This window comes from Bactrocera neohumeralis, chromosome 4, assembly GCF_024586455.1.
Source record: "Bactrocera neohumeralis isolate Rockhampton chromosome 4, APGP_CSIRO_Bneo_wtdbg2-racon-allhic-juicebox.fasta_v2, whole genome shotgun sequence".
NCBI classification, from domain to species: Eukaryota; Metazoa; Arthropoda; class Insecta; order Diptera; family Tephritidae; genus Bactrocera; species Bactrocera neohumeralis.
This window is the reverse complement of record NC_065921.1, coordinates 31,398,382-31,423,330: the sequence shown is the minus strand read 5'-3', so window position 1 is coordinate 31,423,330 and position 24,949 is coordinate 31,398,382. Positions and strand designations below refer to the sequence as shown.

General features: G+C 34.7%; 1 protein-coding gene across 4 annotated transcripts; it reads left to right on the top strand.

Annotated features, from left to right (window-relative positions):
- The first annotated feature begins 2,000 nt into the window (after positions 1–2,000).
- LOC126756550 (glycerol-3-phosphate dehydrogenase, mitochondrial) lies at positions 2,001–24,949 on the top strand. 4 transcript variants are annotated; one of them, XM_050469692.1, is made up of 10 exons: positions 2,001–2,096; positions 4,765–4,883; positions 4,948–5,214; positions 6,668–6,780; positions 14,109–14,272; positions 17,124–17,816; positions 17,869–18,281; positions 18,347–18,535; positions 24,551–24,652; positions 24,729–24,949. In XM_050469692.1, exons 2-10 carry the CDS (start codon positions 4,779–4,781, stop codon positions 24,861–24,863), a joined length of 2,181 nt encoding a protein of 726 aa, XP_050325649.1. In that variant the 5' UTR covers positions 2,001–2,096; positions 4,765–4,778; the 3' UTR covers positions 24,864–24,949. The 4 variants fall into 4 exon arrangements, with proteins under 4 accessions (XP_050325649.1, XP_050325651.1, XP_050325648.1 ...); XM_050469694.1 differs by having other exon boundaries at positions 2,027–2,123; XM_050469691.1 differs by having other exon boundaries at positions 2,039–2,183.

Here is a 24,949-nt window from a genome sequence, read left to right as displayed (position 1 = left end):
TTTTCCACGAACTGTGAAACTCTGTCCCACATTCCTAAGATCTTTATCTCACTTGTAGAAATAACTTCCTCCTCTGACTCCTCAAAACCACACACTTCTACACATGACTCCATCCTCCAGCTAATTAGCTTCTTCCAAATGTTTTTGGATATAATTTTTGATGCTAAAATGGTCTGCCCATTTATATTTTTTAAACATTTTTTCACATTGGAACATCATCTCCATTATTTTTCTATGTAGTTGGTTTCACCAACCCATACATACATACATACATATATCTCACTAAATATTATACACCATTGAATTCGAAATCCCATAAATCCTGATTACTTGTTTATCCTCATTGTTTATAAATGAATCTTAACCACAAGATTTTATGTGAACCTTACTCAATTTGAAGTGAATGTATTTTTTTTAAAATATCTTCTTTAAAGTGTTTATAACGAATTCTTTGAGTTCGCAGCAAAATATAGGAAAAAGCTTAAATTATGGGAAAGCTGGAGAAATATATACTTGAACCTAATAATATACATACAAATGTAGAAGTATGTATAGGCAAATACGAAGCATAACCTATTATTATAACAAATAATCTCGTCATTTATTGGCTTAAAAAAATAAGTTGTAATGAAAAAAGTCCTTCGTTCAGTAACTAGATAATGTTATTTTAAACATGTGTACACAATTCGAAATATCGGTCAATAACTTTTCGAGAAATTGTGTCCACCGACTTCAAAAATGGAGTTTTGAGAAAAACGCATTTAAAGTCGGTTTATAGGCAGAATTGCACAACTTCTTAAAAGTAGAAATAGGGAAAAACATATGCATATATGTGTATGTATGTGTATGTATGTATATACATACATATGTATGTGAGCATTTCTGTGATATACTGATACAAGAACAATGCCATGAATATACTGTTATCCAAATTTGTTTATTTCATCTTTAATTTGGTAAATTAAAAAAATAATTTTTTTCATATAACCCTCAAGAATTTTATGATTTTTATTATAACCTTCTGCATAAATTTTCGCATACTTTCGTAGGAGCCTGAGAATGGGGATCACAGGATGTCTATGAGTGTAAAAAAGGTGTGCAGAACACTAATAATGACTAAAAAAAAAATTCTATAACTAAAAAAAAAGATAAAATAACAAAAAACCTATAATTATAAAAACAGGAGCATATTGAACACTTTAATGAAAATCCATAATCTGAACTCTTGAAAACATCAAAATTTGTTAATAAATCCCGGGCAACAATTTTTTTTTATAGAGCTGCTTATAGATCAATTAATTTATGCACTGTTCTGTAATAATCTTCGTTAAAAGTTTCTGTGAAACCAATATGGAAAGTTCATCTTGCACAGATTCACTTGTAAAAAATTTTTTCTGAAAGACTTGCAGCAACTGAGACACTTAAATTGTTCTCTCCAAACGGCTCCCAATAGCACAATACCATAAGTTAGACATGACTAAAGAAAAACAACCACACAGTTTCGAGCTCGCGCGAATTAAAAAACGAATATACTAAATTTTATATGTAATCATGTATATTTTTTACCAAAAATATTGAAATAATTGTTATGCTCTGAGAAAAATAATTTTTAAAATAGTTACCTGAGCTTATAATAAACTGCGGAGACTTTTAAAACACAAAAAACAAAAACATTTACCGTATTTGCTGATAAAACATTTACAATAATTTTATAAACGAAACACCTTTTTGTACAACCATATTACAGTCATCCTCAAAAGTAAGCAAAGTAGCTCGATCAATGGTTAATTACAAAGCTTTTAATAAATGTTCTTTAACATATGTATCTAAAAGCTTTTATAAATGTGTATGAAAGGAATTTAAAGTTTTTAATGGGTCTTCGTTAATAATGTTAAATGTTATTTCATTAGCTCTCTTCTGTAATCAAATGAAACCCTTCGATATCAACCTTTTGCTCTAATCTAGCAACAGCTAAGTATATTAGCAACTGTTGGTAATTTATTTTCTGTAAATTTTAGTTGCACAACCTCTGGTGAGTGAGAAGGTGCACAAATTGCAACTTGCATTCTTCAAACTTGTGTTTCCTTCTTATAAAGGCAAATAGTACTTACTTTAAGATAAATGTAAGCCTTATAGTGAGTTATACACAAACATACATAAATTTACACAAAAATAGTTAAAAAGTGAGTGTTTACAACGGATATAATTTTTGTAAAATATTTGACAGTAGGTGTATTGCTCTGATGTAATGGTTGCTATCAAAATTCTACCAAAATGTAATTCGCGATTTTATGTAATAATGTGAGGTTGGCGATTTGCGATAAATTGTGCAATATTTTTCGCTTTGCACGTACTTACTTAAGTATGTTAGATATCTCATATTAGAGGTCAAAAAAAGCCGTTAAGAACTGTCATGACAGTTCCATGTGAACAAAATGTACGTAAAAATATATACATATAAATACATATGCTACCGCCATATATACATTTATACACATAGATTTATATCATAAGTATAACGTGTGAGAATATCTATACGCTGACATATGTACATACATATGTATGGCGGTGAGAAATGGACATTTATTAAATGCGTGAAGCGATTGCTGTGAGTTCTGAGTACTTCTATTTAATGCACAATACTCTCAGAGAAATACAAATGATATGTCATAAATACATACATATTAAGCGATGAGAATTTCTTACTAAGCTTTACTCTACAAGAGTGGTTTTGGTTTACGAATGTTTAGTTATTAAAATAAATTAATCTCGCGCCAAAAAATGGCTCTTATACAAAGGAATGAATTAAAAAAGTTTTTGTCAGTCAAAATATATTATTGCATAGAGTGGTTTGTATATTTGGAAATTTAGTGGTGTACTTAAAACTTGTATCACATGGTCATTGTATGTTTAATGCGTGAAATAACAATAATATATTAAGTCATTCAAAAGTCAATTATTTTGATTAAATTTAAACAAAAAGTGGTTACATATCATCTGGAAAATACGTATGTATATAAACATGTAAACTTGAAAACATATGATAAGATCTAGAGTATTAATTTACTCCATACGAGTATAACGAGTATGCATACCTAGGCCCTTTTCATTTGGGCTATCATTTCTTCATCTCTACTGGGATGTTATATTATCTAAACATATCAAAAGTTGCCAAAACTTTAAAGAGCAAGGCATATGAATACAATGACTTGCATTCTACATGTAAATTTTACACTGTAAAAGTATATGCATATGTATGTACATATATACAATCACACATAAGAGAGACAAAATCTTCCCGGTATTTGTTGTGCTTGACCTGAAATTATATGAACTTAAATTCAATAGAAAGCTCTGTTGACTCGGTATTACACATATGCATATGTAGGTATGTATATTTATACACATGCATGAGTTCGCGCCGGCAAATGCATGTATCATAGAACAATAAAATTGTGGTAGGTCCGCTCACTTGACGATGGAAATTTACCGTTTCGTTTAATAGAAATTTATAAATTTTTTCTTATTTTAAATTTTAATTCAAGTAAAATAAGTTAAATAAAAATCGTTATGTAATTTTTATCTAGTAATATAAATAAATGTTCTATAAAAACACAAAACGAAAAAATGAATCGTGGTATGAAATAATATCTTAAAAAGCAGGTGTACACGAGCTTGATAGTTTCAGATTAAAGATGTATGCACGATGATAAAGACGAACCACTTTTTGTCCCGTTATGAGATTTTTACAAGCAATTAAATGGTTTAAGGTTCTATTTAAATTAAAAATTTCTTCTCCAAAATAAAAAAAAAAAAAACAAAACAAAAAAAATGTGTACTGATTCTTTATTATAATATGTTTGTAAACTCAAATTTAAATTTATGTATGGTATATAGTTGTGGTACTATACATATGTACATATATGTATGTATGTATGTATATAAGTACACATAAAAACGTCATCCACTGATTAAACACAACTTAATTGACATGAAATTTTCCATAAAAGATTTTAAGTTTCAGATAGCCAAGCATTTTCGTAATTTTTTTTTAATTAAAAAAAAATTAACAACATAAATTCAGAAAAGTTTTTAATAGTACTTTCAAATTAGTGGAGTATTCTAACCTTGAATATGTTGAAAATTAATAATTTTAACAAAATTAAAAGGAATTTTAATATATATATTGAAGTTTGATTTTGAATAAATACTAAAATATGAGTTAATATATGTATGTATGAAGATTCTGTTATGAAGCATTTTAGTGAGTAATCTTATGCAACCACATTTTTTATTGTAGGTAAAAGTGTGCGTGCAAGTTGATAAATTGTATTTAACATAATAATATATAAAAGTAACATGTAGTTCAAATACTCTAAATTCGTTTAACACAAAGACATTAAGTACAATGTTTATGTAAAGCTTTATATTTGTATATTATTCAAATAAGAGATGAAACCCTTAATTCTGTTCCAATAGGGACATCTATCTGTAAACTTTAGAAACAAAATATTAAATTCAAGCATATGTATTGTGTGTCGCTGGTTTTGAGATGCGCATGATCAGTATTGCTTGAGAAAACTACATACATATGTATGTATGTATGTATGGGGGGCAAAATGAACACACAAAATAAATTACGCTTAGTTTACTTTGTCTGTAGCTTTGTTAGTAAATGTACAATGTATAATAAAATCCTTTAGTTATAACATTAATTTTCTTAACCGTAGTTAATTCATAGTTCTAGTATTTTTCAATCTTCAGAACCATCGGAAAACATGACATCACGCTTTTATAAATTCGGAGTGACTGCCTTGAGCGCATGCATCGGTTCAATTGCTGCCACTTGGGTTTGCACAGATAGAAACACTTCTGCTTATGTGGTAAGAAACGTTAATTAAAAAGTTAATATTACTTCAAGCTTCTGATATTTTTTTTTCTTTTAAGGTTCATAATGAAATTGTACGACCACCAAAGAGAAAGCGTACTTTACCACCACGACCAGATCAAATGAAAAGTCTTCAGAGTGGCGAGGAATACGATGTCTTAATAATAGGTGGAGGAGCAACAGGGGCTGGCTGCGCTTTGGATGCAGTTACTAGAGGTTTAAAAACGGCTCTTGTTGAAGCGGACGATTTCGCAAGCGGAACATCTTCTCGTTCTACAAAGCTTATTCATGGCGGAGTTCGTTACTTACAGAAGGCTATACTTGGGGTAAGAACGTATAAAATTACATATCATATATTTATTTATTCTATAGTTGATAAAATAAATTGTTTTCTAAAATCATGTATGTGAATGCATACATATGCATTTAAAAGATTCCGTATCTACTTACATACATATATATCGATACATAGTACCACTATTATGCCCGGTTTCACAGTCAATGCTTAATTTCTATAAAATTTCGTTATGATATATGGTAACGTTATGGGCAACATATATTTTACAAATGACTTCCATAAAAATATGTTTGAAATACATATTTAACTTATAACAGACAATACATACATAAATTTGCGAGGAAAGTTATATCGAAAATGGATGAAAACAACAAAAGAACCCCGAATTTCACCGCTAGCGAGTTGGAGCACCTATTGGAAGTGGTGGAAATCCCAATACGATTCCATATTTTTTCACAAAAAATAATTTCTTATTTCTTATTATTCTTCTTTTGACAAATAACTGAAAATTCAAAACAATTCAAAACAAAAATCAGTTGTTACTTAAGCACTGCTTAAGTCTCCCATTTTCAGTACTTAAGTATGAACTGTAAAACACTATTTTCCTGTTTTATCTTAAGCACAACTTAAGTATACATACATAGACATATGTACATAGAAACCGGGCATTAAAATTATTCAAATAACCGGAAAACCGATTCGAATATCCTGTTTGTAACCGTTCGTATGATTATTAACGGATCAATAGTAATCGCAGTAGACCGACTATTCCAATAGTTGCTCTGCTTCGAGTATTTGAATAAATGAGAATTGTTTGAAGTCCAACAGGATTAGATTTTTGCTTCTTTTAACTTTGTAAAAATCCAATTGGGCGCGTATATACTGCAAATTTTCTATAAACTTATATACTTACGTAGAAAAAATTTATAGAATTTGACCGCCAAAAACGAGTGGTTTACGGGGACGTCGAAAGAGAGCGGTTAACCGAATACATAGTCGACGAATTACGACATTCTGAATACTGCAAACTGCATATTATTATTCGAATAATGCCCTTTCCGGTTAATCCAGTTAGTCGATAAGTCAGAGCTCTAATATATATCTATGTACCAGACTCAAATATATGAGTATGTACAAAAAAAAATTATAAGCAAGATATTCCTAATTCAATAGTTAAAATTTTTGTGACCGAAATTATTGTTGTTTTAAACGCGAACACGAAAGCGAACATCTCCAAAGGGTAGAATTGTACGATTGTATTGATATATAGTGTTGTTGTTGTTTTAACGGAAATCTAATCCCCGTTGGGATGGTAAATGTCATTGATATATAGTCATATATAGCGATAGGACAAAATTAAACAGAATATTTTATTTGTTGCGTGTATTAAAAATACTAAATATAGAAGAATTTGAATGGTCACGGTAGCAACGATGCTATAATACCTGATTAAAATTATTTTCTTCATTTTTAATTTTTAGCTTGACTTTGAACAGTATAGAATGGTAAAAGAAGCTCTTCAGGAACGGGCATCTATGCTAGAATCAGCTCCGCATCTTGCTCATCCTTTACCAATAATGCTGCCTGTGTATCAGTAAGTAATAGTACTTAGTTATTTCTTTGCTGCATATGTATAAGTACAAAATTCATAAATCTTGACGATAAAAGCTCAATGCATAGCATACTTATATGTAAATCAATGCTGTACTCGATGCATTTCCACACGGACTGTTTGAGAGAAAAATTTGGTCCACTGTTGACGTTCCGGATCTAAATTTGCATTGATATTCAGGGCGGAATTTTTCTGCATGGTTTATGGTCTTTCTGTCCACAAACCCCCAAATATTTTGTACCATATACCGTGTTGAGAATTGAAAATCCGCGGTAATTTTTCTACTTTGTTTTATCGCTATTATTAATATTTGTAAACTCTCACAATATAATTCACAGCGTATAGTAATTTTGTTAACCTCCCTGCAAAACCTAAAATAAATCGAGATAGAAGTGGAGTTATATAATATTAATTTAATGTACATATATACATACATACATATATATATAAAGGTTGTGTTAGTTACACTATTTATAACTCAAGAACGGCTGAACCGATTTGGCTGAAAGGCTTGGTAGGGAGGTAACTTAGAACCAGGGTAAGGACATAGGATACTTTTTATCTCTTTATGTTAAAATTTAATACAACTCATAAATACAAAAATTATATTTCAAATCATAAGCATTTGTTCAAAATTCATGTTTGTAGGAATCATTCGAATATATGCGTACAATCTTTTTTTTTTTTAATATATATTTATTTGCAATCTATCAATTGACAATCAGCAAATTTTTTAAATACATTAATAGTGGCAGGATTGATTGTTCTCCAATGAGACTAATCAATATATTCTTAAATTATTTTATTTGCATAAACTTCTTAAAACTACTTAAAATCTATATGGAAGATCCAAAAAAACTTAATATATTACAACAATAATATATGTATGTAAATCACACCTTTTATTATGTAAAACTTTCATACGCATCTATCCTGCAGATATGTATGTAAGTACAAATCAATTTCAAATCAAGATATTATCATTTACAGCAATATACAAACATACATACATATGTGCGTATAACATTGCCACACAAATAATGTATACACAAACCTACATATAAACATATCTGTATACACACGTAAATATACATATTATGTCACTCGCAAAAATTACAAATGTTGTTCTACAAAAACAACAATCGTCTCAAATAGCATCAGAAATAAATATGGCAGCCAAATCGCCGACGTCAAAATTTATAGTAAATCCTTCTTCTTTTTGGCGTAGACACCGCTTACGCGATTATAGCCGAGTTAACAACAGCGCGCCAATCGTTTCTTCTTTTCGCTACGTGGCGCCAATTGGATATTCCAAGCGTAGCCAGGTCCTTCTCCACCTGGTCCTTCCAACGGCGTGGAGGTCTTCCTCTTCCTCTGCTTCCCCCGGCGGGTACTGCGTCGAATACTTTCAGAGCTGGCGTGTTTTCATCCATTCGGACAACATGACCTTGCCAGCGTAGCCGCTGTCTTCTAATTCGCTGAACTATATGTCAATGTCGTCATATATCTCGTACAGCTCTTCGTTCCATCGAATGCGATATTCGCCGTGGCCAATGCGCAAAGGACCATAAATCTTTTGCAGAACTTTCTCGAAAACTCGAAACGTCGACTCATCAGGTGTTGTCATCGTCCAAGCCTCTGCACCATATAGCAGGACGGGAATTATGAGTGACTTATAGAGTTTGGTGTTTGTTCGTCGAGAGAGGACTTTACTTCTCAATTGCCTACTCAGTCCGAAGTAGCACCTGTTGGCAAGAGTTATCCTGCGTTCCAAGATAGACGAAATTATCTACGACTTCAAAGTTATGACTGTTAACAGTGACATGAGAGCCAAGTCGCGAGTGCGACGACTGTTTGTTTGATGGCAGGAGATATTTCGTCTTGCCCTCGTTCACTGCCAGACTCATCTGCTTCCTTGTCCAGTCTGGAGAAAGCAGAACTAACGGCGCGGGTGTTGAGGCCGATGATGTCAATATCATCGGCATACGCCAGCAGCTGTACACTCTTATAGAAGATGGTACCTTCTCTATTTAGTTCTGCAGCTCGAATTATTTTCTCCAGAAGCAGGTTGAAGAAGTCGCACGATAGGGAGTCGCCTTGTCGGAAACCTCCTTTGGTATCGAACAGCTCGGAGAGGTCCTTCCCGATTCTGACGGAGCTTTTCGTGTTGCTCAACGTCAGTTTACGCAGCCGTATTAGTTTTGCGCATACTGATCCATGTTCGCGAAAATGTTTGATTTTTTACATCGGTCTAAGCCACACATGTGTGTCCAATTTTTTTTTTTTAGAGGGAATTTTTTCCAAAGATTCATTTTTCACGGAATGCACGATTTTTGGCCGCTAATGCAAACAATACGCCTGAAAACCCTTAACTCCATTGTCGTCGCTTGTTTATTTGCCCCACGGAACTGCCGTTAAGCATTACATCGTGGGGCCAAGCTTAGCCATTCGGCTCGTTAGTCACGTCATTCAGACCTACTCCTCATTCATCCTTCTGATTTCGCTACGTTGCCACTCTTTCATTCTTAGTTCTTTCAGAACTATAGCACACCACGCTCTCACACTATCCCACACTTGTTTTGACTCAGTCGCACTATATTATCCGGTGTCACTTGTTCCGTTGTCAGTTTCTGTAGATCGGCTCTCTCCTTTTCATACCGTCGGCAGAAAAAGAAGATGTGTAGCGCGTTTTCTCCGCTGCTGTCGCAGAAGGAACAATTCGTCCCGTCATCGTGTCCATATTTATAGAGATACTCTCTAAAACATCCGTGTCCCATCAAAAACTGCGTCAGGTAAAAATCTGTTTCTCCGTGTTTCCTTTCTACCCATGCTTGTACATTTCTAATTAGCGTGTGGGTCCATCTGGCCGTCGTAGCTGCATCCCACCGTCCTTGCCACTCATTGAGGCTTGTTTGCCCCTCTTCCTTCCGCTCTCCAGCTGTTAGTCGCCTACCCAGTCTTGTAGACCTGTCTTATACTCTTTTGAGTTCCATGGCCATTATCTATGGTGGCATGATGCCTGCTAAAACTGGTCCCCATAAGGGCGCCGCGTACATCAGAATTGATTGGCTCACCTTTGCCAATAGCGCTCGCCTATTTTGGCTTGGTCCACCAATGTTGGCCATTATTCTTGATAGGGCGGCCGTTACACGTGCTGCTTTCTCACATACCTTTTCGATGTGCGTCTTGTAGCTAAGTCTATTGTCAATAAGCACTCCTAGGTACTTTAGTGCCTTCTGGGTCATTATACTGTGGCCGTCAATATTTAATTTTATGTCTTCGAGCTTTTTCCTGCTTGTGATCAGGACAGCTTCAGTTTTTTGCCCAGCGAGTTGAAGTTTTGTTGCCGCGAGCCACTCTTTGATCGTTAACGCCGCTTGATTGCAGAGGTACTCAAGTTGTCCCAGTTCTTTTGCTACTACTGTCATCCGCGTAATCGATTATCTGTACCTGCTTTGGGAGTGGGAGACGCAGCACCCCGTCGTACAAAACGTTCCACAACAATGGGCCAAGCACGGAACCTTGTGGAACTCCGGCCGTTACCCTATATGTTTTTTGTCCGTCATCTGTATCGTACAGTAACAACCGGTCAGACAAGTAGCTGGATATGATCCTAACCAAGTAAGCCGGGGTTTTGTTACGTTCTAGTGCACTTATAATATACGGCCAGTATGCCGAGCTGAACGCGTTTTTAACGTCAAACGTGACTACTGCGCAGTATTCCTTAGTACCATACAGCCATCTTTTACCCTCTATTGCCTTGTTAGCTATGACAGTAAGCTTTTTAATCGCACCAGTGGTGGATCTCTGTTTGCGGAATCCATATTGGTTGTCAGACAGACCTTTTTCTCCTTCCTTTTCTAGATGCAGCTCTAATCGTGCACAGATTATCCGCTCGAGTATCTTGCCGGTCGTATCCAGCATATAGAGCGGTCGATATGAATTGGGCTCTCCTGCTGGTTTATTTGGCTTCTGCAACAAGACCAGTCTTTGCTTTTTCCAGATTTTCGGGAAGACTCCTTTTTGTAAGCACCGCGTAAACAATTCAGCAAAGTGTTTCGCATTGTGCTTAATAGCAATCTTTAAAGCCTTATTTGGGATACCATCCACACCTGGTGCTTTGGCATTGCCAAATCTCTCTGCCGTTTCTAACTCCACATCAGTGACTATTGTCCATTCCGTATCAGCAGATTCGCGCCGTTCGATTCTCCAGAGGCTGTGTGGGGAATAGAGTTTCCACAACGGTTTTCAATAGCGCTCGGCACGTCGGTGCTTGTCATTTGCCACCTATGATTTTCTCATAATCAGCTTGTAAGCATCACCCCATGGGTTTTCGTCGATTTTTCCGCAGAGTTCTTTAAAGCAGTAGGATTTACTTTTTTAATAGCTTTTTTGAGATCGCTACGTTTTCTCTTAAAGCATTCGCGTAATTGCGTACTCTCTGCATGTCCGCGACTCCTTTGACACCTCCTCCTCGCTTTGTGGCATTCCTTCCTTAATGTGTCGATCTGCTCATTCCACCAGTGAACAGGCTTTCTATGGGGGCCATTTTTCTTCCTGCTCATAGAAGCGTCGCATGCTTGAATGACGTGCCGCACTAGGGTCTCCGCCTGTCGATTTATGTCTTCCTCAAATGTTATATGACCATCTAACATGAGTTTGAAGAGTTCAACGTCCATGGTTTCCATCTTCCATCTTTTTCTCCGTACTTTCTTAGTGGACATATTCCTTCGATTGTGCACCGAGTGTTCGATTTCGAACATAATAGCATTATGGTCAATGTGTGTATATACTATGTCACACACCTGCCACCTGGTTGTCTGTGCCAGAGAACTGCTAGTGAAAGAAATGTCAATAACCGATCCCCGACCCCGTTTTTTTCGAACGTATTCTGATTTCCGGTATTTAGTAACACCATGTCTAACGACGAGAATGCCTTTAGTAGAGCATCTCCACGCCTATTTGTGCAGATGCTACCCCACTCCATCGCCCATGCATTAAAATCGCCTGCTATCACGTTTCTCGTAGTACACAGAATTTCTCTGACCAGTTCGTCCAGGATTTTCTCAAAATCAATCTGCGATATGCTTGGCGGTATGTAGCAGCTTTAGAATCCCACAGATTTTCGCTCGTGTGTAAAAAGATTTCCCTAATAGCGGTTTGTCCTGAAACATTTTCATTCCACATGCCCATATGGCAGCTTTGTTTGTGTTGTCAGAGATCCATGTCGCGCCGCTTATATTTTTGTACTGTTCACTAAGTATAGCTACATCGACCTTTTCCTCGTAAACCGTCTGCTTAAGAAGCTCTTGTGCAGCCTCACAGTGGTTTAGATTGAGTTGCATGACTGTCATTTTTTGATGTTTTTACACACCTCTGGACATTTGGTGGTGTATACGCATGTGTATGGAAGTTTTTGTGTGCATTATTTATGGACCAATGCCATTTGTATGTATGTATGTATGTACATAAGAGTAGCGCCCACATGTTATTACTGATAAGTGATAATATGATTTGAATTCACGAAAGCGAACATAAACACATATGGTCAATATAATATATACGACTTATTTATATAAGTATATTAAAGTTGTTAGTGGGCGGGGCCACGCCCGCTCTTTCATAATTTTTGCCCACAGGTGCCCCTTGCTACTGCAAACCCCTGTGCGAAATTACAGTTATATATCTTAATTAAGTACTAAGTTATGGGTTTCGGTTAATAGCGTTTTGTGGGCGTGGCAGTGGTTCCATTACACCCATCTATGAACTCGTAATTTTTTTTGTACATAAAGATATCTCAATTTTTACTCAATTTACATCTTGCATGGATGGACGGACGGACGGACAGACAGACAGTATCCGGGTTTCATCATTTCTTGTCATCCTGATCATTTATATATGTATGTATACTAGTGGATCCAGCCACGCGTTGCTATGGTAAACATTTCATACCATTATTCATATAATAAACTATTCAATACAGTGAAAATTTTATTTACGAATAAAAGTGAAAGTTATCCGCTTAATAGAGCGTCCATTTAACAGAGCTTTCACAGTGTTTTTTATTTATGATTGGTTTTTACTATACTATCTTCTAAGTTGGTTCGAACTGGGCACAGTGTGCTAAATTTTATTAAAATCGGTTCAGTAGCTTAGGAGTCCATTGCGGACAAACAACGTAACACGTAGTTTTTATATATAAAGATATAACCCTCTATCTAACTCTCTTAGTTTTAGGGGATACCTACAACCGTTAGGTGAACAAAAGTATGTAGCAACAGGATATTCGAAAAAAATCGTGAATGAAATACGAATTTAGTAATTTATAAGATTATATTACATGTTAGGTCAATTATTTTGCTAACTTAATTTTCTCAATTGAAATATATGTGACATAAACTTAACCGAAGAGGCTACCAGAGAATCGGAATTCATTAAGCTAAAGATGTGAGGTTTAAACTATGCAAGTTTTCAACCGATTTTATTTATTTTGGGCACAGATATGCACCATTAGGATAGAAATACTCTCACGCAATTCAATTAAGAAGATTCACATATTGGCCGATATATGGGTGGGAAGTTCGAAAATCTTTCTGTTAGGTATATGGGGAAAAGGGAAATTCCATTCCGATTCTACCCATCGTAGAGCTACAGCCTTATTTTTATCAAGAGTATCTCTTAATTTCCATAATATATATCAAACATAGGCCAATAATTCCCGTAAATAGTCAGCCATAGGCTTCAGGGTCCACGATTCTGGTCTGGTCTGGGGACTTGAATATTTATGACCTGATTTTGACAATTTTTTCTAGGCGGCGTACCTTAAAGCCAATATTCGAGCAAATTTTTATATCGATATATTAAATATTGCTTGATTTTTATACTTGAAAGTGAAAATTTAGATGGAACTTAAAGTTGTGTTGCATGGAAAATAGACGTGTTTGCCGTCCAATTTCGGCCATTTTCTCACCGTAACAAGGAAATGGTAACATAATTTCGTTGAAATCGGTAGAGCAGATCTTAAGATATGTGATTTTACCTACAAGTGGGCAGTGCCGGCATGGCATCGTCCAATTTCGATACCGGCTCCTATATCGCCTTCTTGGGTCATCCTGGATGTAAAATGCAATGTATCTGACTCATTTTATGCAGTCCATACATAAGTACCATTTATTTACCATTTCGTTTAATAGACAAAGTTTACTGCAGTGTATATTGTTACTCATCTTAAGCCATAATAGATTTGTAAATATTTATTTCTAAAATATAAAATAACTTACCTACTATTAATACAAATAATTTTATTGCAGATGGTGGCAGGTGCCTTACTATTGGGTTGGCATCAAGTGTTATGATCTTGTGGCTGGTGATAGAAATGTCAAAAGTTCATACTATCTTTCAAAAAAAGATGCACTAGAACTGTTCCCTATGCTTAAGAAAGATAAACTATGTGGCGCTATTGTGTATTACGATGGTATGTACAAAATAATTAGGGGTTTCACATAGTCTCATAAAGTTATAAGTTGTAACGATCCGAAAACATAGTGTTCAGAGTTGTCTTTGCGTAAACGAATTTTACTATGCAATCCAACAACAAATTTTTTAAACTAGAAATTTATGATTTTATGATTTTACGATGCTTTATGACACGTTGTGAGTACCCCAAATATGTCTTATCGCTTGAAAATATATACGAATTGACGAAGTTGAATACAAAGTACAACATTTGAAAGCAAATATACGGATTTCAAAATAATTTAGAAATGCCGGTAAACCTATTTTAAGGTAATTTCGAAATATTTTAACATTTTATATAACTACATACATATGTATGTATGTATGAATATGGGTTAGGATTGTTTAGAAAATTCGGATATTGTGGTATGTAAAAATAATGGGTTGTCAAAAAAGTCTTGCGGTATTTTCATTGAATTTTTTTTTTATTGAAATTGAAATGAATTTTTGATGACTCATGCCCAGCTCTTGACCGATGCTACGGCTGCTACTATGCCGGTCTCTTTCGACCAATTCAGCGATTTTATCGCAATTTTCGACGACAGGCCTTCCGGAGCGTGGCGCATCTTCGACCACCTCTACACCAGAACGAAAACGTTGAAACCATCGTTGTGCGGTGGAAATGAAAACTGTATCGCGTCCATAAACTGCACAAATTTTATTGGCGGCTTGAGATGCATTTTTGCCTTTATCGTAGTAGTACTGTAAAATATGCCGTATTTTCTCTTTATTTTGCTCCATGTTTGCGACGCTATAACTCACGAACGACTTAAAAGAAACGACAATCAATCAAACACGTGTTAGCACGTGAAATGAGCTTTCCAAAAAGGTATAGCATGACCCGATGCGACGAATAAAACTAGAACTACGCGCTTTCAGCGCCAACTAGCGAAAATACCGCAAGACTTTTTGACAACCTATTATTTCATAACTTAAATAAAAAAACGTAAATAGTAAAAACAAAAAAAGAAAGGGTGCAACCGAACATTTTATTCCCCTACAACTTACAAGAATCAAAGCCAGGGAAATACTTTATGGTGCAAAACGTTAAACGGTACCTAGGGGATTGAACAGTTTTTATTGTATTTAAACAATTTTTGGTCATAAGGTGGCATATATCAAAGACATTGCTCTTGCAAAGTTTTATCCCCCTATATTAATTGCTCCTTGATTTGTGTACTTGAAACTTAACGAATCAAGTTGAATTTAAAATTGTGCTATCGGGAAGTAGGTGTGGTTGTTGTCTGATTTCGTCCATTTTCACAACGTGACATAAGAATGTAAGAATAATGCTATGTATCAAATTTTGCCAAAATCGGTTAGTCGGGTCCCGAGTTATGGGCTTTCACCAAAAAGTGGTCATTGCAACGCCCATCATCCAATTTTTACACCAGCTCCCATCAAGCTCTCTTTTATCATCTGAGTGGTAAAATTTAATGTCTCCAGCGTATTTATTTACTGATTTATCGCGCTTTTAATAGTTTTTAACAGTACCGTTATATGGACAGTGAGCGGTGTTATCCATCCGATTTGATCCATTTTCACATTGTCGATAGAAGTTCTTAAAAGATTTGTACTCAGCAAATTTGGTTGTTCTAGCTCCAATGGTTTGGGCGATACATACATATGTACATTAAACTTGTTAGAGGGCGGGCCACGTCTACTTTTTCAAAAAAATAATTTCTCAAAGTGCCCCTTGGTTTTGTGATACCCTGTGCAAAATTATAACTTTATATCTAAATTCTGCGGGCGTGGCAGTGGTCCGATTACGCCCATCTACGAACTCTAAATTTTTTCTTTCTAATATCCAATATTCCTTGCACCATACCAAAGATTTCTTCAGTACCAGCTGTCTCGCCCACATTCAATAGTCGGATCATGACATTTTATTACGTTAACCTCTGTATATGCCGGTTTGAGCCACCTGGGCATGGTTTATTTAAAACTAACTTGCGATGACTTAGAAGTACATTAACATGTAATTGTCGTCATCGAAGCGATCCATGCGGTCTGTGATTTCCCCCACGATTTTTCTTTACAAACTAAGAATCGAAACTACGATCGATATTGCTTTTTTTATCAGTTTTTCTAAAAGCTTTTCGATAAGTCCTTGGGAATTATTCTGTAAGACGTTGCGAAAGTGATTTGCGTTACAAAGGGCGATCCGTACTCCGTAAGCCGTTCGCATTGTAAACAGTTCTACGGTTTTTGCGGTGACACATTTTCATAATACTTAACACTACTGGCCGAAACGAAGAAAAGTGAAACAAAATCAAAAATAAAGAAGTAATATTGAAAAAAACTATAATTTTAATTCACCATAATGTTGGCTAGTGTTTTAAACATTCGATTAAGGGCGTCTTACCGTGTGACGGCCGCTTTTTTAAATTGTTTCGTATTTTTTGATACTGAAATGAAAAAAATACAGAATTTCCAACTTTTACTACATATATCTTTTTAAGTTGTAATTTTGAATTTTTTGGCTAAAATATTTTGCTAAATACAAGATTTGCTTCAATGACACCTATTAAAACAAAAAAAGATAGACAAACGATGTCTATGATTACGACAGACTGGACAGACTAAGTTAAAATAAAAAAATTGCATATAATTTTGTAGGAGGTGGTTATAGACGGAACTAGGATCAAAGTTTGAAAATTAATTTTTTTGAATGCTGTGAGAACTTTACTTTATCGCCAGAACATTCTATGAATGCTGTAGATTGGATTTGTGCAAAAAAAAATCGATTTTTTAATTTTTTGAAACCAGAAAACGGGATGAACTCCTTAATATTTGATGTATACTTATAGGTCAACAAGATGATGCAAGAATGTGCTTAGCTGTAGCTTTAACTGCCGCACGACATGGGGCAACCGTTTGCAATCATGTTGAAGTTAAGGAACTTCTAAAGAAGGATGAAAATGGCAAAAAAGTGCTATGTGGTGCAAAGGTCAAAGATCACATATCTGGAAAAGAATTTACAGTTAAGGCTAAGTGCATTATTAACGCAACGGGACCATTCACTGATTTCATACGGAAAATGGACGATCCGAATGTGAAAACTATTTGCTGTCCAAGTTCAGGTGTACATATTGTGCTTCCTGGTTATTACAGCCCTGATCAAATGGGACTTTTAGATCCTTCCACTTCGGATGGGCGTGTAATTTTTTTCCTACCATGGCAAAGACAAACCATCGCTGGTACTACAGACTTACCTTGTGACATAACGCACAATCCAAGCCCAACAGAAGACGAAATTCAATTTATCTTGAATGAAATAAAAAATTATTTAAATACGGATGTTGAGGTTCGTCGTGGTGACGTTCTGTCGGCTTGGAGTGGTATTCGACCACTTGTCTCGGACCCAAACAAAGAAGATACGCAATCGTTGGCTAGAAATCATATTGTTCATGTGAGTCCATCGAATTTAGTTACAATCGCAGGGGGTAAATGGACTACATACAGGGCTATGGCAGAGCATACCATTGATGCGGCAATTAAAGGTTGGAAAAAAGCAAAGTCGATAATATAATGTCTAATTTACGAAATTTTTAGCTTGTAATTTAAAGCCTGAACGATCAGAAGCCGTAACATCATACTTGAAAATCGAAGGCGGACAGGGCTGGACACCAACTATGTATATTCGTTTGGTACAAGATTTTGGTTTGGAATGTGAAGTAGCCCAACATTTAGCGAAGTCTTATGGTGACAGAGCATTTGCTGTTTCGAAAATGGCATCATTAACTGGAAAACGTTGGCCAATCATTGGCAATCGTATTCATCCAGAATTCCCATATATTGACGCAGAAATACGCTATGGAGTTCGCGAATATGCTTGCACAGCAGTAGATATGATTGCACGACGACTACGTTTAGCGTTTTTAAACGTACAGGCAGCTTCAGAAGCACTACCTGTCATTGTTGATATAATGGGGGAAGAACTTCACTGGTCGAAAGACGAAAAGGAGGTAAATGCAAATAATTTTAAATAACAGCTATCTGTTAAATAACTGGTTACTTTTTCCGATTTCAGAAACAATTAAAGCTGGCTAATGAGTTTTTAGCTCATGAAATGGGACAAATGGTAAATAGAACATCAAAGGAAAGAATACCAATAAAACTGTCCAAAGACGAAATTCAAACGTATGTTAAACGCTTCCAACTCATTGATAAGGATAAGAAAGGCTACGTTTCAATCAATGATATTCGCCGGGCTCTTAAGGTAAGAAGAGATCATGTTAAGTAATTTTTACAATAAATGTATTATCATTACGCCGATCATTATCATCTTTATTTATACTTTCACAACATTTTGCACATAGTATACAAGTTTTGTTGACCCAGCGCTTTCTAGTAATACTTTAAAGTAGTCGAGATAAATACAGAGTTATACATATCAAAATAATCAGGTTTACAAGTTGCGCTGATTTAATTGAAGAGGTTAGTATTGCTGCTGCACAACTAAGCCATTAATTAAGTTACCAAACTGAAATTAGGCAACAGCTGAAACATTTTCCGCGTCTCATCTTTTTTCTTACTGGCGTAGATACCACATACGTGGTTATAGCCGAGTTAACAAGTGCTGATCTCTCCAACGGAGTGGAGGTCTCCTCTTCCTCTGCTTTTACCGGCTGGTACTGAATCGAATACTTTTAAATCATCCATATTTGTTCATAATTACCTATATGATAAATTGGAATTTGCATGAATAAGGTTCAACAAGCGAGATCAGTATTGCAGATGGGCGTAATCGGATATCGGACCCGCCCACAAAACGCCATTAAACGAAACCCATAAAGTGTCATAACTAAGCACTAAATTAAGCTACAAAACTGTATGTTTCTATAGGGAATCACTTGTGGCAATAAATTTTTTTAAAAGTAGGCATACATATGTATATTCCAAACTGCCTTGTTGAAACCCACTAAAAATGCGATAACTCATTGAATAAATACAGCCAATAAGGTAAGGAAGGTATTGTACGCTATGAAAATGGGCGAATGACGTTTATTTCCCATATACCAAGCTTTTAAATTCCATCTGATTCTTTCACTTTACAATATGTTGATATTAATAATCAACATCAATTAAGTAATCCAAAAACAAACTTTGCACAAATATTTCCCTCAAGGTATTTTACCTTACGCCCACAAATTGTCGAAATCGGACTTTATCTTTTCAAAGCCGCAAGCATCAAATATGTGGACCCCATTGCATATGGCTGATTTTTTACCGAACTTATCGGTAACTCTGTGAGGTCTAGTATTGAAATTCGAGGAGAATGTATTTGTGATGTCAGCATGTAATTGTGCTGAAAATGTGTGAAATCGGGGCAATACCTAACTTTATATTTAATTGAATGTAGGAACTTATGGTTGACTTTATACCGCATCTATCGGTCAATATGTTCATATGTATAGTAAGGAAATTTACCAAGATAATCTTTTTAATAGGTTTTTCTCTTGCATAAAGTGAATGAAATCAGGGTAATACTTCCACTACAACGTATAGTATTGGATATATTCTTCTTCTTCTTAATTGGCGTAGACACCACTTACGCGATTATAGCCGAGTTAACAACAGCGCGCCAGTCGTTTCTTCTTTTCGCTACGTGGCGCCAATTGAATATTCCAAGCGTAGCCAGGTCCTTCTCCACCTGGTTCTTCCAACGGAGTGGAGGTCTTCCTTTTCCTTTGCTTCCCCCGGCGGGTACAGCGTCGACTACTTTCAGAGCTGGAGTGTTTTCATCCATCCGGACAACATGACCTAGCCAGCGTAGCCGCTGTCTTTTAATTCGCTGAACTATGTCAATGTCATCGTATATCTCGTACAGCTCATCGTTCCATCGAATGCGATTCAGAATATATTACCTTAAGATAAAAAAAGTGCCATATCGATCCATGAAATACCCCAGGTTCCACATACTACATATTTATAATGATTTTCATTTGATCTTTTCCTCATATAACCTACATACATACATATATATTAAATTTAATTAGACAATAGGGGTATTCGCTTGCTGATTGCAAAAATACTATACCGAAATATACAAGGGCACGAGAGCACCCCTTGCAGAATCTTGTATATATTGATTCGGACAATTTATAGTGAATGACAATTATTCATGGCTATTGTGAATTGGCGCACCTTCTGCATAAATTTTTAACAAAAGAAACTGTAACAAATTTTTATAATTTAAATAGAAATTATAAAATCTATTTCAAACTTAAATTCCTCAACAATTTAACGACGTAATATGTCTTTATGTAAAATGACAGCTAAAACAGGGTTGCAATTATATTTTTGCGTGACATTGCACGCAAATACACATGGGTTTTGGTCTGACTATTTTACAGCCATTGCAAATAATTTTCTGCGTGTGTTTGTTGTTGTGCCGGTGCACCAAGAGGAAATATATGCAATTCTTGCACCGTGCAAGGGTTTTGCAAGAGCAAGCGAATACCCCTAATGTCTTAATGAAACTAATAGCGCGATTATGTAAGCGGTCTCTAGTCACTATTTGAGATAAAGCTTCAATTTGTGACTAGTTACTAAACAGTCTCTAGCATTAGTTACAAAATATTGTCTCAAATTTGAGACCTGATAGTTAGCAGGCCACAAAACCAAAAATAACTCTGGTTCGCCTTTTTGAATATACTGAATAGAAATATTATTGGATTTTCGTGTTTTTATACTTTGTTAACAACTCAAACACGAAAAAGTTAAAACTAAATCAATTTTACATAAATTTCGTTAATATTGTGAAACAAAGTCAACATATATTTTTATTTTTATTAGTAAAATTTTTTTTTGACTATGTTATAGAAAATATAATATTTGTTATCGACATATATATGGATTTATTTTCCTTCAAGTGTAAATGTAATAGATTTTTGCGACTGTCACTTACAGAATTGCAAAATCGTCTGAAGTCACAAAAATTGTCTCTAATTTAAAATCTTAATTTTAGAGACATGTAAGTGTGTATCACAGTACAGAATCGCTCGGTAATACCATGTCCAGACCGAAAATTTAAAAGATTAGATTACATTTAAGCATTTCATAACCCAGTGTTCTTACTGCCGTTGAAAAGATTAAAAACAGCTGTTTTTGCCATTCAAGAATTTACATCGCTCAATATTTATCAAAAGAAAACATTGTCATATAGTATTTTGTAATAAAAGCCGTATTCTTTTAAATATTTTCCATATAATGGAAATAATGGACGCATTTTTTCATTTGGAAAGTCGATTTTCAGCAGAAATTAGATTCATTGCTCCAATAAAAATTTGTTTGTTTACATTTTTTCCTTTTTGTAGTGTCTAAATCAGCTGTGATAATGTAATAGATTTCCAATGCTGCCAAGTAGATGCCGCAAAATCAGAGTCGCACAGAGAGATTTAACGTGGATCAGTTTCAAATCACTCCGATGAAGTGATTTTGAACTGTCATTTTTGTATGGCGAAATCTTGATAAATTTTGTAAGATTAGTGGGATAAACCACTCAACAGCCGAAATCGTGTGATTAAGTGTCGGTCTGAACATGGTATAAGTGAGCATGCGACTTATAATACACATAAGTTGATAAGATACCCAATCGGATTGTGATTCTTTTACTATTTTGTCGAACAATGAATATTAAATTCAATCGCAGAGTTTCTAATTAAAGTTTTGCCAACAACTGAAGGTGTATTCCCGACTTTGATCTTAGCAAGTTGCAAGAGTAAAAAATGTTCCGCTTCCTTACTCAAATGAAATATGGTCTTCGAGAAAAGTCTTTGTTCTTCTGTTAAGGTTGACTTTTACCAGCCCGACAGCGGCAGCCAACAGAAAAACTTATAGACTGCTAATACTGTTTAAAATATCTGCTACAATTATCGATAAAGGGCGTAGTCTAAACTACCGAAATACCAATATACTGAAATAATCGGCGCGGAAATTAACTCATACCCACCATGCAACTCATAAGGCCTTTGCGTAAGAAAAGGATGAACAATATTACTTATACAAGAGTTCCAGTTAGGATTGTCTATTGGGCTTTAAGAAACTCATACAAACTTTAACAAACACCTCTAGTAGCACTGTTTCGTAAAAGATTAAATTAACCGATAGGCGGCTTGCGTATTGTAGATTATTTTATTAAAATAAAACAATTACAACTTTTTTGTAAATAATATTCAGCAGTGACAGCGGTAGCCAATAAGACTCACAATCTACATCAAACTTGGCTATCTGTTTTTCTCTTACAGCATTTAGTACTTGAGAAGAACTGGGTATAAACATTGACATTGCATTAAAAATTTAATTATACTATTCAGCAAATCTATTGGAAAATTTGCGACTGATGTGCTAAAAAGTCTGTTGGGTATTTTAGGCATTGTATAAACCTACAAGTAACAAATCCTATAATTTTCACCCATACATACGCAGGCGAAAGCTTATAGAATGACAGAAATTACATTAAGAATGCAATAGAATGAGGGAAGACTCAGAACAAAAGCCCAGGCAGTTCGTTAGGGTTTCCTAAATATTCTACTACTAAAACGGCCAAATGCCTTAGAAAAGGCACGAGTGTGTTGCCGTGTTATGCTATCCAATTTATTATTTTAAGGTACGTTTTTGTTAAATTTTCAAATGTATTTCGAAAATTTATAAAGATTAAATTTACCTAGTTTTGATTAACATTTTATTTATTGTATCAAAATATTGGCAAATCGTTTTTGTTTTATTAAAAATATTTGAAGAATATATCTATTTTTGTTCAAATTATTACAAATAGTTTTGTTTAGTATTGCATATATTATATGGGTGAAAATAGGCCTCCGGGGGAACCTAATACCCAAATAATATTGGTAACGCGCCTATACTGCAGCCTCCTTATTATTTTTAAGTCCTTTTATTTAAATCTCTGTTCCGAAAAATCAACTATTTCGATCAGGGGATCTCAGCTGTTGACGACCATATGATTCTTTCGTTACTTGTATATTTCTACAATGGTTACCGCCCCTAGTGAACGAAATTTGTAAAAAGTTGAGCACGTAGTGGAAACGTAGAAATCCGTTCCGAAAGCCGTTCTCTTTTGTTTTCATTTGAACAATGTTGCCATTACTCAATACGTCTATATAGAACACATCTAACTTCTCAATTATAATTTTTCATAATATAATATATCAAAACTGAAATCAAACTATTAAAAATAGTTTATGTATTTATAAATAACAGCATTCGTCTCTGATTTTGAGTTAGCTTAAGAAAATTTCAAACATATGGAAGACTATTTTTATAGTTACTACAGTATATCGAGACTGGCAACCCTGCGTTGTGAGAGAGCAATCAGTTGTGTTTGGGTTTGTTTACATATGTATACATATGTGGCGGTAATAAAATACCACATTAATATTAAAACGATTATTTATTAAGATAATTCAAAAGACTTCTACACTTGTTGGCAGAGATAATGGGATGCCCAACTTATTCCAGTGTGAGAGCGCCTCAAAATAAGCGATTTTTATAACATTTTCCATTATGGCCAGATCGAACAAAATAAGAATTTTTGGGCATTTTAAATTAAAACACCCAACATTTATTACGATTGCAAATTATTATATATTGGACTTTTAATATATGACGAAACTACTTAAATCCTTTTTTATGATTTTATGGGATATTAAAACAACTGACGTTTGATCTTTCAATACTTAATAAGGTGAATTAAGGCTGTTAGTTCTCAATTAATAAATGTTTTTAATCATTTCTAACTGTAAAATAATTCTACTACGCATCAAATTGCAAAACGTTTCATGAAATATATTTAAATTTCGCATTTTCTTTGATTTTCATTGTTTTACATTTTTTATTTGCGATCTTGAACGGCAGCACCAATCCCTCCGTTCACATATATTTTCGGTATAATTTCAATCTGGCCGTTCCAGTCATTCCAATTGCAAAACCAAAACCTACCCAATCTAGTCAATTGTCAAAGTTCGGCAGGGGAGCGGTTCTCACATTTCCAGTGACAGGAGAGTTGAGCATCTCTTATGATGGCCTTCGGTGCTAGCGAATTTTGCTCTTTTGCTTTTTTGTTTTTTTGGTTTCGTCCAATGTATTATCGGCAAATGTGTAAATTTGTTTTTATCACTGGTCTAAATTTTAAGTCAACGCACTTTATTTGAATAGCGAGTTTGTGTAAAATAAAGTAAATTTAAATCGTTTATTATTTTTATTTAATTTGCAGAGTTTCGGAGATGCTGATGTTTCAGGCGAACAACTTCATGAGATACTGAGAGAGATTGATACTAATATGAATGGACAAGTTGAACTTGATGAATATTTACAGGTAAAAATCATATACATATACATATGTATACATACACATATGTACACACTTTATAACTGCTAAAATATCTTTGCAGATGATGTCAGCCATAAAAACTGGAGATGTTGCATATTCACGTTTTGCTAGAATGGCTGAATTGGAAGAGCAAAAGCACGAAGCTGCTCAGCTGAAGCAAAAAATTAGCGTTGATCGTTCGGGTGGTGGATTATAAACGACATATTTTAGGCTTAAAATGTTTTGAATTTATGAAATTTGTTTATTAAATATTAACCGATAAAAACATTGTTTCTAAATTTA

Coding starts and splice junctions, on each gene's coding strand:
- LOC126756550 (XM_050469692.1), top strand. CDS start 4,779: ATGACATCACGCTTTTATAAATTCGGAGTGACTGCCTTGAGCGCATGC. Junction 4,884..4,947: donor GAAACACTTCTGCTTATGTG/GTAAGAAACGTT, acceptor TTTTCTTTTAAG/GTTCATAATGAAATTGTACG. Junction 5,215..6,667: donor TACAGAAGGCTATACTTGGG/GTAAGAACGTAT, acceptor TTTAATTTTTAG/CTTGACTTTGAACAGTATAG.